General features: G+C 34.4%; 1 protein-coding gene across 3 annotated transcripts in view; it reads right to left on the bottom strand.

The window, feature by feature from the left end:
• Positions 1 to 14,771, bottom strand: part of ANGPT1 (angiopoietin 1) — a 231,667-nt gene that overhangs the window by 37,745 nt on the left and 179,151 nt on the right. For all 3 annotated transcript variants that reach the window (XM_031439489.2, XM_010981856.3, XM_010981857.3), the window contains exons 5-6: positions 12,668 to 12,795; positions 4,926 to 5,027 (exon numbers count right to left, since the gene is read on the bottom strand). In XM_031439489.2, the coding sequence (XP_031295349.1) occupies positions 4,926 to 5,027; positions 12,668 to 12,795 (230 nt within the window). The remainder of the gene's footprint in view (positions 1 to 4,925; positions 5,028 to 12,667; positions 12,796 to 14,771) is intronic.

The following is a 14,771-nucleotide window of genomic DNA, read 5'->3' as shown; positions in this document are numbered from 1 at the left end:
TTATGGGTTTCATCTCTTTTCGTAAAATGATTAAAGAAAACAGATATAAGTCAGGGTTGCTGAGCTGTGGCTTTCCAAAGGTGCTTTAATACACAATTCAACTGTGCGTCTCCTCTAACTGCTGAGACAGCCCAAGAAAGATCAAAAGAATGATTTACTTCAGCATTTTATATTCCTTATATATTTTTCTCTTTTTAATGTGAAGATGTTAAGTTGCAGTTGAAAAATGTGCTCTTAATTTCTTTCCAGAAACAAAGAACTCCCAGAAGGTATGGTGCTCAAACTGAAATATTTGTGTCAATAGGAAGCTCTGTTTATGGGGGTAATTGTTTTCAATACAAAGACAGGTTGTCTCTAGGGCATTAGTCACTACCTTCTATAAAGTTAAGCCACTAGGGTACTATTTGGAACTCCTAGCTTGATTGGGCTTTATATGAAAAAGCACTGCTGATAAATGTTATTGCTGGAGGTCACTAAATGGTATCCTCATGGCTTGAAGGAGTTAATGTAGTTCCCTAAGTGCCTCATTAAAAAGGCCCACTCCAGACTTCCCTCTCGGCAAACATCTTTACAAATCCATAAACCAGATTTTGCTGAATCTCCTCATAAGGAAGCTTAAGTGAAAACAAAGCTTAGGTAAAAGACTTGTGTAGGCTTAAAGCCAATGTTAGAGTCAAATAAATTGCAAATCTTCCATATTGAGAGAGGTTTAAAATTAATGATCATACATATTTGCAATTTCATGTGTTGATAATTTTAACATATTGTTCTGGAGACCCTAAGAAGCAAGAGACAGCCCACAGATATCAACCACTATGAAGGGAAGGAGAGAGGATAAGCAGGAAGAAGGAGGGATGAAACTTTCTTTCTACATCCAGTGCTTGAGAAAGAAGTGAGGCATCTTATTGTGTATAATAGTAGATCAGTGAGGACTGAGGAGGAAGTGGTACATGCCAAGAAGTTCTTTTTCCCAAAGGCTGTGCACCCTAGTGGGCAGTTCTGATGCAGGGAGCAGGACTGGGTGTGATTGATAAGAGTTGGCGTAAGGAGTCTATATCCATTCTTTGTGGAATCATGTTGTCTTAAGGTGAAAGAAAAACTCTGGAGGAAACAACTGAAACCCTTTATACCATGTGTTCTGGTGAAAGTTAACTAAGTTGTAACAAGTTGTAACATATGATAAATTCTTTTAATTAAAACAAAAGTCATCAGACTCATTTTTGCCAAAATGTCTCAGATTTTTGGAGTTTATCTCATTTTCTGACCCTGTAGAATTGAAACTCAGCTGACAAATTGTTCTAGTTTGAATAAAACGTGATAGTCTTTCTGTGGAAGAGGAGTAAACATCATAAAAGCTATGATTAAAGAATAATTCAGTCCCGTTTTGTAATAGAAAAGAACAAATCTGACTCTACAGTAGATCTGTTCCTTTGGCTTTAACCCTGTGCTCTGTTTCCTAGGCTTAGTCTTGCTGGTTCTGCACCTTTTGTAAAAGAATGTTGCCTAGAGCCTGAAATATCCAGGACAGCCTTTTCTCAAGGCTCTGACCTTTAAGGATATTAACAGTTTTCTATTCATATAATGATAAAAAAAAATTGCAGAATAGAAAATAATGTTTGTTTCACTGGAGGTTTACAGGGACACCATGATCTGACCCATGTGGACAGCTGCAATAACAAAGGATTCCAAGTACAAGGAATTCATTCCTACACGAAGAAGTTTGCAAAAACCAAGCATACCGCAACCCCCACCACCGCCCCTCTTAATATAAAAGGAGCCTGAATTCCAACTTGGGGAAGATGGTTCTCCAGGACATCAGTCTGCCAGCTTTCCAAATAAAATCGCTATTCCTTGCCCCAACACCTTGTCTCCCAATTTATTGGCCTGTTGTGTGGTGAGCAGAATAAGTTTGGACTCAGTAACAATTCCAATAATGAAAAAAATGCTATCTATCTATCTATCTATCTATCTATCTATCTATCTATCTATCTATCTATCTATCTATCTATCTTAGATATATATACACACACACACACACATATATTTGGTAAATGCTTATAAGACATGAGTCAATGCCATACTTCATGTCAGTCTCCCTTACTTAATGTGCCTAGTTTGCCAACGGGGCAGATGCTTATAGTTAGTAAGTCATCACCATTTTGGAAAGTCACTATAATGACAATTTTATATTCAATTTTCTTTTATTAGTAGTATTAAGTAACAACAATGTATTTCAGATTTGCCAGAATCTTTATCCGTAGTCTCAGATAATTTACACCCCATTTTAGTGGTGAAAATAATCATATGAGTTAAGGTGGTTCACAAAATAATATTTTTGCCAGAGTTAAGAAAAATTTTTCCGTCTTTGATATTTTAATCTTGGATAATAATAATAATACCTAGTATTTACTACTAGGTAGTAAACACTACCAAGGGCTTTACTTACAGCTAATCCTCAAGGATTAGCAAGTCAGGTTGTAATAGGGAAGAACAAAGCTGACTCCCTATTAGATCTGTTCCTTTAGTTCTAACCCTGTGCTCTGTTGCCAGTGCTTGTCATGCTGGTTCTGCACTTTTTGTAAAAGACTGCTGCCTACAGTCTGAAATATACAGGATAGCCCATTCTCAAGGTTCTGACTTCTAAGAGTGTAACACTTTTCCATTCATATAGAGATAAAAAGTTGCAGAACAGAGAATAATATTTGTCTTGATGAAGGTTTACAGGAAAACTATGACCTCACTTACATAGACAGCTACAAGAACAAAGGATTCTGACACCAAGAAGTTTGCAACAACCACCTACACCCTCTCTGCTTTTCTGTATAAGAGGCTGAACTCTGACTTGTGTAAGGTGGTTCTCTAGGACATGTCTCCATCTTCTTGGTCTGCTGGCTTTCCAAATAGAGTTGTTATTCCTTGTCCCAACACCTCCTCTCCTGATTTACTGTCCTGTCGTGCAGGGAGCAGAAGGAGTTTGGTAACAAGGTGAAGTATTATTATTAATGACCACTTTTAATGAGTGAGAAAGTTGAGGCATGGGTTAAATGATTTGCCAAAAATCACTCCATCTTTAAATGCCAGAGTGAAGACTAGAAATGTGCATGTGCAAGACAGGAAGCCATGTCTCCAGGATGATCCCAGAACCAAGAATCTTGAGTCTACAAAAATCAAGGAATATAAATGTTGCCCCTGGAGCTCTTTACAAAAGCAAGAAATCCTTCAATAAGGAAAAGATGGCTTCCAGCAGCTTATATGAACTGATTAAAGACTAGCTAATCAGCTTCTGAGTTTAAAATTTCCCTGACCCCTTAAATTTCATCCTGATCCCTGGATCAGGGAGACAGATTTGAGAGCCTTGCCTCCTGTTTCCTTGCCAGCCAACCTAAAAGTAAAAGCTTTTTCTTTTCTCAAAAGTTTGTGTCATTGGGCAGTGAGCTCTTGCTTGGTTGCATCACCTTTATCCTATATTCTCACAGTTAATTTTGTAAATTTTTGGTCTAGGTGACTTTACATTTATCTCTGCAGAATTCTATCTTGTTGGCTTTAGAATACACTTCTACCTTAAGTTTATGGTTTATTGAAGACAGGAAGGTTCCAACTTTATAAACCCACTTTCAGAGTTAAATTGATGAAAAATATTGTAGACATAGAGACACCACTGGAGATCTTCATTTATGAAAACTCTTTGTTTATTGGTGTTTGGCCAACTACTAACCTACTAATGTGTAAACTGTGATGTTGACTACAGTTTTTACACATTTTCTACAAGAATATCAAGACAGAATTTAGGCTAGCACATCTCTATCATTTTCTTTACCTTCTGAGAAGGGAAATTGTCAAAAATTTGTCAAGGCAAGAATTATCCCAAAGATTACATGTAAAATATAAGAATAAGTCCACAAATGGAAATCCTCTTCTATTACTGTGCCTTGACATTTTGTCAGCAGATTTTAATAGTTAATATTGTAGGTAATACATGATTATTGGATTATGGATTATTTCAACTAACTGCTATATTATTATCTTGGAAAAATTCATCTCCCAACTTGCTTAGTTTCCTCTTAAAATGGAGACAGTGTTAACCAGTAGGTTTGTTATAAAACTTAGATAAGAATTTATATATCAAACTTGCACATATTAAACATTGAGAGGATTAGCTATTATGATCATGGTGATGGTGATGATGATGATGATGATGATGATGATGATGATGATGATGATGATGATAATGATGTCTGTTCTTATTCTGGAGACCTCAATGGATCATGCCTCATAGTTCATACACTTGTGTACTTGTCTCATCTTGAATCTAGACTGCCCCTATCATAAACTTTAACCAAAAGAATGCAGTGGAAGTGACACCATGCCATTTCTGGGTCTAATAAATCTTATAAAGGCATGGAAGCTTCCCTTTTTGTGCCTGAGGGATGTCAACTGCCAAATAAAAGTCTGATGACCCTGGGTCACTATACTGGGAAAAGCCCAACCTAGCCACATGCAGGAGTTCTCAATCAAGAGCCAGCAACAACTTGCCAGCCACATGAGTGAAGTCATTGGTAGTATCTATCAGTCCTGCTCCACAACCCATAGCCCTGCACACTTCCCCTATCTTGGCTCATGAACCCAGCCTGGGTCTAAGTTCTAGCTTCTCCCACCCACTTTCAAACAGGAACAAAGTCAGACAATATATAACAGTTCACCAAATAATTTCAGTAATATATTTTTCTTTCTGATGCACATATGGAAATCATTTACTGAAAATGATATATGAGTGTTTTGTGTTTAATGAGAATAATGACATTGACGTGTCATTTTATTTTTAAAATAACTGAAAGACATCTAAAAGTAAAGGTGTTTGTCACGCAGTGTGGTGAAGAAAATCTCATGATAAGACATCAAAAACTATGTAAATTTTTCTATCTTACCATTTTGTATTCTTTCCAACCTCTTTGGAAATCCAGACTTCCATCTTCACGATGTTGTATTACAGTCCAACCTCCCCCATTAAGATCCATATTGCAAAATACCTGACAAAGGGAAAATAAAGCCAAGTGAAAAATACCTATTTTAAAGAAACAGGAGTAAGATATATTTCAAAATAGAAATAGGATGGATAGGGCTATATACGAAAATTTTTTTAAGTTGCCATGTTGAAAATGTTAATTTAGACATTTTATTGGCTATTTCTTCCTGTATTTGAATTGTTTCTGTTTAAATTCCATCTAATGTGCATAAATTACCTGTAAAGATTTAAAACACTCCAATGAAAATTATCTCAGCCACAGATTATAAAATTAAAAAAAATTCGTATTAAATGATGGTAGGCACTTGTGTATATTCAATTTTTTAAAATGCTACTGAGGTTTCCAAAATTACAGACAATTTTATTGCTAAAATGTAAGACTCAGAATTTTTGAATCTTGATTAATTAAATCAGACTATAATAATAATAAAGATTAAGGATAAATAATTTAAAAATTATATATATATTTAATCATTGCATATTTCATTGTACATTAACTCCTATATACTTACACACTACAGTAATTATTCTTGATGGTTCAGTATTACATCAGAGGCAAAATTTGGTCCCCAGCATATGGAGGACACATTATTTGCCTGAATCTTCACCATAAACAGTAAGAGGAACACATGACATACTGTATTTCTTCTGACTGCAAGAAGCATTTCTTTTCTATGTGGAAAAGTTATCCAAATCTTTCAAAGACTTAGGCTTATTTCAGTTATTCTAAATACAATAGTATTTGTTTAGGAACTGATTCATTTCCCCCCGAGTTCACCCACAGAGAGAAACATATCTGTTAGGGGATTACCTCTGGAGAGTAATCACTGTAATTGATGTAGCATGAATGTGGCAGCTTGATTATTCAAGGGCTCAGCTATGGAGACTATCATTCCCCCGGCAATTGATTCCTAAAGCATTTTGGAGGCTGGCTAAAGGTGTAGATATGAGGCAACAGCAGCAGGCAGGCTGTGTGGGCACAAAACTAAGCTCTGATTAAAGAAAAAACCCTCTTGTTTTCTCTGAGACATTAAATTTGGAGCACAAATGGCCAAAGGGTATGAAAACAATGGCAAGAACTGTCATTCAACGGACAAATTGCCCACATATTTCCTCAGAGTGAAAAAAGCTCTGAGATACATGCTTAACTGTGAACATATAAACATAGGCAAACTGCTCTCCTGAGAGCTCTTACTCTAGTTTGACAACAGCCACCCATCAGTATGTATTCATCATTACTAGGAATTGACCCACTTCCAAGATTATAAATTTGAAATTCCCCTCCTTGTCTCAAGGTTCCCCTCTCTACTAATTCCTTTACCTTTATGCACCTGCTCTTTGTCCTCAACGTAACCTCTAGCCAGTCCTTCATTGTCCTTAATTATTTTATTTTCTACCAAACAAGCATTTTTGGGCATTGATTCTGTATTACAACTGGGGATATTATGATGAACAAAATATGGATCATGTCCTCAAAACACCTAAAAGTTTCAATAGTGTTCAAAATTTTTCTTGTAGAATTAAGGAGATGTAGGAATCCGCAATTTTCAACTTCAGTGACCTGAAGAATAATAGTTATTAATCTAAATAAGAAATTTGAGGAAGAGAGCTTACATATGAGAAAAAGAAATGATCATAGTTATGGACACCCAGAGTTTGGGACAGCATAGTCATCCAAAAGCCAAGTTTACTGACCAGTTAGAGATGATCTAACAGGAGGTAGCCGAAGGAGAACAATATGGATAAGAGCATAAGGGACTTAGAAAAGAATAGTCATTAACAATAACATGCTTGTTAAGTGCTAGATAATTTAAACACTTTACATGTATTTTTTAATTTATCTCACAACAACCTTATGTTGTAGGTATGATTATTATCTCCATTTTACCCCAAGGCTTCAAGTACTTCAGCAACTTACCAATGGTTATTATTAATATAACAAGTAATGGATCTAGGATTTGAATCCCATGTCTGTCTAACTCAAAATTATTCTGGGAGTAATCTTCGTGAAAGCAATAGCTGTTAGCACAAAGATGGATTTTTAAAGAAGTAAAGAAAAAGTGGAAAGAGATGCGTGTGGAGGGAGCCAAAGGAGGGGTCCAAGAATGGACTTTGGTGAACAACTGATGGAGATAAAAGACATCAATACCTTTAGGCAGTCAGGAACTTCATTTTATTTGCTGCTGTCCCCAGTGCCTAGAGTAGTGCCTAGCCTACAGTTGGCACTAAATGAATATTTATTGAATAACTACAGATGCAATAAGGAAAGATAAAAATAAGAAAATTTGGTTAATGGGATGCAATGAGAGCTGGGGATGGATTTTGAGTTGGGGAAGTGATCAACTTAATCAAATATTCCAGAGAAGTCAAGATAAAGAAAGATTAAGAAAATACACACTTAAATTTAAAATGAAGGAGCCATTGGTGACCTTGAGGAGAGAGATTGAAGCTTTCCTATAAGAATGAAATCCAGATGGCACAGTTTAAAGAGGGCATAGTTGGTGATTCAACACAAGTGGCCAAAGTGGAATTTTACTGGTAAAATAGATAAGAGTAAGTGAAAATGTCAAGGAAATATTTTGTTAGGAGAAACTGATATCACTTGTTTTTTTTTTAACTAAATTTTACCCTACCTTGACTAGTTAATCTAGAATTTTTTTCCAGATGTTAATTTTCTAATGGATATTGACCGCCTGGAAGTTTGTCATACTGTGTTTCCAAACCTATAAAATCCACTTACACACTCAGGGAAAGGAATAATAATATTTATAAATACAGAGTGTGTAGAGAAAACTATTTGTTATAGTTTTTTATTACTAGTACCTGCTATTAAAATTCTATGCACTTGTTAACATTTTGAAATTACTCACAAATTTTAGAAAAAAGACAACTTTCCTCTTAAACAAAGTTATCCAGTGACTTGAAAATATTAAGATGTGTTGGACGTACTTCTTAGATAAAGTCAGAACTACATGGGGAAACGATAGAAGCTACTGAGGCAGATTACTGCACTGGAAGCTGAGGGTAGAAAAGAGGTTATATCTATGTTCCACAATTCTTATTAGGACTCAATACTAACAGCAATGATTATAGTCGCCATTTGTAGAATATAGACACAATAGAGGTGAATGGCACATTGATTAGGGGCATGGACTTGGGTGCTAGATTACCTGTGTTCAAGTCCCACCTCTGATCTCTCTATCTCTTAGATCTCTTGCAAAGATTAAATGAGTCAATGCATACAGAGTTTTTAGAATAGTGTTTGGCACAAAATACGCTTTGTCATTACTGTCATTATGTATTTATATTATGCATTATATACTCTAGGTATATAATAGTAAGGTATTATATGTAATATTTCATCTAATTTATTATTTATAATTTATTATGAAAAGTATGGAATGTACAAAGCCAAAATATATAGAAGTAAGCTGTCCTTATGATTACAATTACCAGCTTCTTGTTAATAGTATTGGCATCACTAATCTTTGACCATGCTACTTTTTATTGTATGCATATATACATATGTGCATATATATAAATGAAGTTGGATTCATGCAAGCACATACACAAAAAGACCATGTTATTTCTAGTCAGAAGAATAATAAAAGCCTACGCTTAACAGATGAAGGAAATTCAAGAAAATAGGTAGTTGGTTTCGAAAGATTTGCAACATGAAAGGACTTGAAAAGTTCCTTCACCAAAATGATGTGGTCTGTGCTATCTTGCGGCATCCTTCCTGTAGACTTGGCCCTGCTACATTTACTATTTCTGTTGCATTTATTGATCATATGACCTGGGCTTAACTCTATTCAAGAAAAGATTGAACTGGCTCCTGTCCCAGTCAGGGTCAAAGCTTTCAAGCATTAAATACCTTTTAACATAATACAACGATTTAAACACAAACAAAAAGGGGAAATTTGATTCACATAGTTCTTATGCTTTTATGTTCCATACAAGTTGGAATCATTAACCTTGTGGATGTTAATTATTTTTCCATAACCTTAAGAAAAAAGACTCAACACATTTGTTACAGTCCTTTTCCAAGAATTAGGGAAATTATGAATTCAGAAACAATTTTAAAAATATTTTACAACAATCAGAGCTATGATTTAATGGTTTGTTTTATTGAATAAAACTAAGCTGGCTATAGTGCATTTAGTTTTAGAAACTCATGAAATAAAAGGAAGAATCCTATTTCCTACTACCATGTGTTGAAGGGAATTCACAGAGGAAAATGACACAAGCCATTAATAATATCAAAAGTAAAAAATAAATATATAAATGATCTCATTCTCATTTTCTATCTACTTGAAAAAATTTAATTGTACAAAACTGCCCTTGGCTTCCATGTCACATTTGAAAGGAAAATACTTTTCTAACTTTAGCAGACATTCTTTCTTGGCAGAGAACAATGTCAGTCAAAACAATAACTATATAACAATTGTGTATACTTGCAACTCTCACTCTGCCTAAAATTAATACTCTTATCAATAGTTTTTGTTAATTGCCAAGTAGACCACTTTTATTGACTGATCCATATCTTTTATCATACATAATTGAATGTGGCTTTGTTTTTTATATAGGCTTGACTTGAGTTTCTTACCCTTGCTAGAACTTCTGCAAGCATTAAAGTAGCAAAGTTTTTGCTAAGCATATCCACAACTAGCACCCAACCTTATATCTACAAAGCACAATCTACTTGTACAGGTGAAAGTCCTAAAGATGCATTTTACAAGCACATTTTATAGAATTGAGAGGACATCAATGATTTATATCAAAATAAGAAGAGAATGAGATTACAGAGCAAAAGGAAGAGAGATGGCTTATAATCAGAATATAGTTTTCTGACAATAAACTCCTACCCTTGTCACTCACATAGGTTCCCATAAAAAATTTTGAGTGGGGCAGCTTCAGTCACCACTAATATAAGTAATTATCCTATTTAGCCCCCTGTTAAGATCGTATGGTCTGGAGTTGATTCTTTTATTACAAAGCCTGTATTCAATATTTAGTATGTGATTTGGGGAAGTTATTTTTTCTAAAGTAGGGATAAATGAGAGCAGCTAGCTCGTAGAATTATTGGAAGTAAATAAGTGAGTATATAAATCTAAAGTGCTTAGAATAGAACCTGGCAAATGCACAATATATTTGAATTATTATATTAATCAGTTTCTAAATTACATCAGGGAACTTCACACAATATTTGTTCTTACTAATGCTGAGCTATATGAACATAATAAGGGATTTTAAACAAAATTTGCTGCCTACCAGAAAGTGTAGGTATATCAGCCTGAAGTATCCATCTCCACAACAGAAAAATACTACTATTTGTGAGAGGATTGTGATCATAAAAGAGACTAAAAGAATTGCGATCAAAAAGAATAAAACAAGGGGATGGACACTTAAGTCAAGAGGAAGGCCAAAGTCTTTCTTCCTTATCGTCAGTTATCTCACCCTCTTACCATGCTCTGTTACTGTTTCCAATTAAACTAAATCCAATGATAATCTTGACCAAGTGACATGTGAATTTCTCCTCCTTCCTTTGGAAGAGACACAGGGCTATTTCTATAGTGATAAAAATTGCCCCTTACAGGCCTGTATTGATACTACTGCCAATCTGCTCAGGGAACTATTTTTTTTTTTCCTAAAAGGAGGATTGCTTAATATTTTCAGTTAACTTTATTTTCATAGTCGATTTATGTTAGATGGGAAGTGACAATCATTAAGGTTTCTTTCAGGTCTTGGGCAACACTATAGGTAAACTACACAGAGTATTTATGCTAGCTCCATTCTTCTCCCCTACGACAGTTTCTGACACACTTTACATGCTATCTGTATGGTGTGTCAGTGTGTGGGTGCACATACATGCCTGTGCGTGTATATGAACTGAATTTAAGCTTACCCATGATTTTAAGAAATCAGCAAGCAGAGTAGGAAGGCTTTGTGTCATGCGATCCAAAGGATTCAAAAGGCTCCTTTTTACAATAAATTATCCTTTCCTCTTTACTCCTAAACTTACTATTGTACCTTCACAGCTTTTTCTTAAAGCCATGAAACACTTGATTCAGTGAATTTCTGCACAGAAGCCCAAAATGAAATACAGTGAAATAAAACTTCTCTGGGAGCAATGTACTTAACTGTGCCTGCCACCTCTTTTACCCTCTGCGCTTTCTCCATTCCTCTCCCCTGTTATAGGACAGCATGGAAGGCCTGTTTTCAGAAGAAGATTTTTGTCCAGAAAAGGGAAAAAACACTGAGCTAACTTAAATCATTAATCCTCATAGAAATCAGCAGAGAGGATGCTGGTAGAATCTAGACTCTCCCTCTTGACCACTATGGGATATTTGGCAACTAGTCTCCAAGATTCATTTCCCTTACCCGTCAAAGGAAACTAACAATCAAAATGACTAAGTTAGGCTTGGTAACTACATACCACACAAAAGTCTTGATATTATCATCAGAAGGTCATTTATTCACTCATTTATTTCAGCACATATTTACTGAGGACCTACGATGTGCCAGAAACTATTCTGGGAAATCAAAGATGAAAAGGTAAAAACCTTGCCTCATAGAACTCTGGCAGTGAGAAAGTCATGCAGAGTTGCTTGAGGAAATCAGGGAAAGCCTTCCAAGAGCATTTGCACAGTACACAGAGGAAATGGGGACACAGGATTGGTAATTTAGGTGGGAAAAAGAATGAAGAAAAATTGCTCCATCCCTTGAGGATAAAGCGCTGCAAGGGCAGGCTGTCCTCTTGGGGTCTTGAGAATCTAGCTAAAGCTTTTTACATGCTGAAGAGTTAAGACTGGACTTTCCTCAAAGCTCCCCATGAATCCTGCTTCAAACAGTGTCTAGACTACACTTCTACAGTATGCTATAATTAGCTGTGTAATTATCTGTTTTCACCACTACACTGGGAACTGTTTGTTCTATATTATGGCCATGGTCAGTAACTGACAAATAAATGACATACACTTAATATGTATTGAATGAAGGAATGGATGGATGATCTAATGAATAAATAGGGAGAAAGAATATACAAAAGAGATGTGACAGTAAAAAGATAGTGTTTCTTTACTTCAAAGTTTACTTTGGATCCTGTTCAATATACTGATGAATCCTATCCTCCAACACACTCTTTTAGGTAAATATGAAAAGCAAATCCTTTCAAGATTACAAGTTAAGATAGAATTTGTTTCTCTACCCTAATGGGAGCAGTGATTCTGGAAACATGTCTCTAGCTCTCTCTTCACAATATTTGGACTGTAGGTGATGTGTTCCATCTGGGTCCTTGGGACTTTGGAAGACAGTTCCTAACTCTTCCCCGTGCACTTGAAGTACATGTGACTTCGACGTGTAATCTGTACAAGGCAAGCACATATGAGCAATGGAACATCCCAGGGATGAGCAGAGAATAAATAGAAAACTTTGTGTGAAATAAAGATGGGAGGTGTAGGGTTTGGTAGAGGCCTGTATAATAGGGTTTTCATCTTTTATGGACCTGGGAAACAGCATATCTTTGGGAGAAAAGAGCTGAGGCATATATATTTTCAGTTTAACAAGCTCACAAATCAATCTGATTATTCAGCAATTCAACTAGGATCTGCTTTACATCTCATAAACAAACACTTCTGGTTTTACCTTTTTGGGTTCTGGCATATTATTAATATAAATAGTGTAGATTCCACTTTTATTAAAACCAGCTTGATATACATCTGCACAGTCTCTAAATGGTTTTTCTTCCTCTTTTTTTCCTCCCTTTAGTAAAACTGCAAAAAAAAAAAAAAAAAAAAAGATTGCAATATGTGAGTATCAGTACCATTAGTTCCCAAATGGACTACAAGTATTCCTAAGCAAGTTTTCATTTCCTCCAAACAAATGTCAATACTGCATTTACTGAAAAATCAGTCATAAAAACTACTAGAATTTGAGGTGACACAGAATTACAAAACTATAGGAAAAATATGTAAATCAATTTATAATTGAATACTTTTAATATTTTGTTTAATTTCTTAAATTTTGTTTTTCCTTTATAACTTCCAGAACATCTACTCAAGGGACAAATGACCTGAGCATGTAATACCTCCAATTGTTAACAATTATGTCAGTGTTTCCGCAAAATTTCTAAAACGTTCTAACCTATATTTCATAGGAAAGTTTGAAAAAAGTGCTAAAATATTTTTGGATGAGGAAGAGATAAAGATGAATTCAGACATAAAAATATAATATGGAGGTTTAAGATTGCACTGTTTTTCTGTGGTTTTATATTGAAGAGCTCCTAGAAACTTAAAAAAAAAAAAAACTCAAAGTAATTATAAAGTTGAAAGAACTCTCTGATCCAATTTAACTATCTAGAACAAAAAGGAAAGTGAACTTTGTTTTTTATTTAATGCCCTGAAGTTAAACTATGAGGAAGATGACACACAAATAGAAAAACAAAAATGAGTGAGATCTGAAATTAAGTCATACAGATAGAAGAGCTCAGTGAAGGCTAGAAGTGAAGTGAAAAAAGAAATTTAATTGGAGACAGTCTCTACTGGGAGAAATTTTATTTCCTTCACTGAATTTCATTCATTATTAAGTTCTTATTAATGAGATCAAAATATAAAAATGACTCATATTTAGTAGTTCTTAGGTAAAGATACAGGTGATGTATTTATAAAATATTTATGATTTAGTATTTTCTAATGAATATATATTATGTTAGCAATTAGACTCATTAGCTTTTTTCTTAAATTAAGAGTAATAATATTTTATAAACTTGGCCTTAAAAGTCTCTAGTTATTTAATAACTATCTGCTTTCAATCACTCTGAGTCACAATGGTCTTTTAAAATAATATTATCTAGGTACACTACAAATCAATGCTTCTAAATTGATTTTAAATGCCCTAACAATCTAAAATACTAGCCAGATTTAAATTTAAGATGCATGATATTACTAATTTATAGGTAATTAAAAATAAACAGTCTAATCTTTGTGGAAAAAATGACTTTCTTAATATAAATATTTCAATTTTCAAAAATAATTTTTCAAGCAAATGAAATATTCATGTCAAATACACTGCTATAATAGAAATAAAGAATTATAACATTTAATAGCATTATGGCTTTCTACACAGTTCATGTTTGCATTAATGGTTTTGCCTACTTATAGTAATAACTACCTGTAAACACCACCATCACAATTGCAATATTAACACAAAATAAGTAATCAGAGGACTAACAGTTCACATGATAGTGATGAAGCATTGCACAGAATGTATACAAATAGCCATTAAAATGAAAGTATAAATACTCAAAAGCCATTTTTAATGGCATTGGGCATGTCAGTGGATTATATAAATGTCTTTTTTTTTTTTTTCAAAAACATCAGTGCATTTCACTTATGCTTGCTTATTTAAGCTAATGGACTGTTAGTTTTCTAAAACAAAACCTTCCTAAATTCTAAATGCTTGCTCTTCTGTTAAAAAGTTTAAAATAACCAAATTAGATACAAAACAGGAGATGTAAAGAAATACTAAATAAAACTTATGATCCCTTGAGAGGATAAACAACACAGGAAAATGTGGTCAAGAGGAATTCAGTAAACCCATTTTTCTTTTTTGGGTAAAACAAGGAGAAAATCATTTATCTAAGGAGAAAATGCTTCTCATGAAATATACCACTTCCTGCCTTCTCTTATTTAGTTATGTGAGGAGAATACATTCCCCTTCCTACTTCTCTGCCACTTCCCTTCTGCTTTTC

The sequence above is a fragment of the Camelus dromedarius genome, chromosome 20, assembly GCF_036321535.1.
Source record: "Camelus dromedarius isolate mCamDro1 chromosome 20, mCamDro1.pat, whole genome shotgun sequence".
Taxonomy (NCBI): Eukaryota; Metazoa; Chordata; class Mammalia; order Artiodactyla; family Camelidae; genus Camelus; species Camelus dromedarius.
Note: the sequence above shows the minus strand (reverse complement) of the source record. Positions and strands in the feature narration are given on the sequence as shown.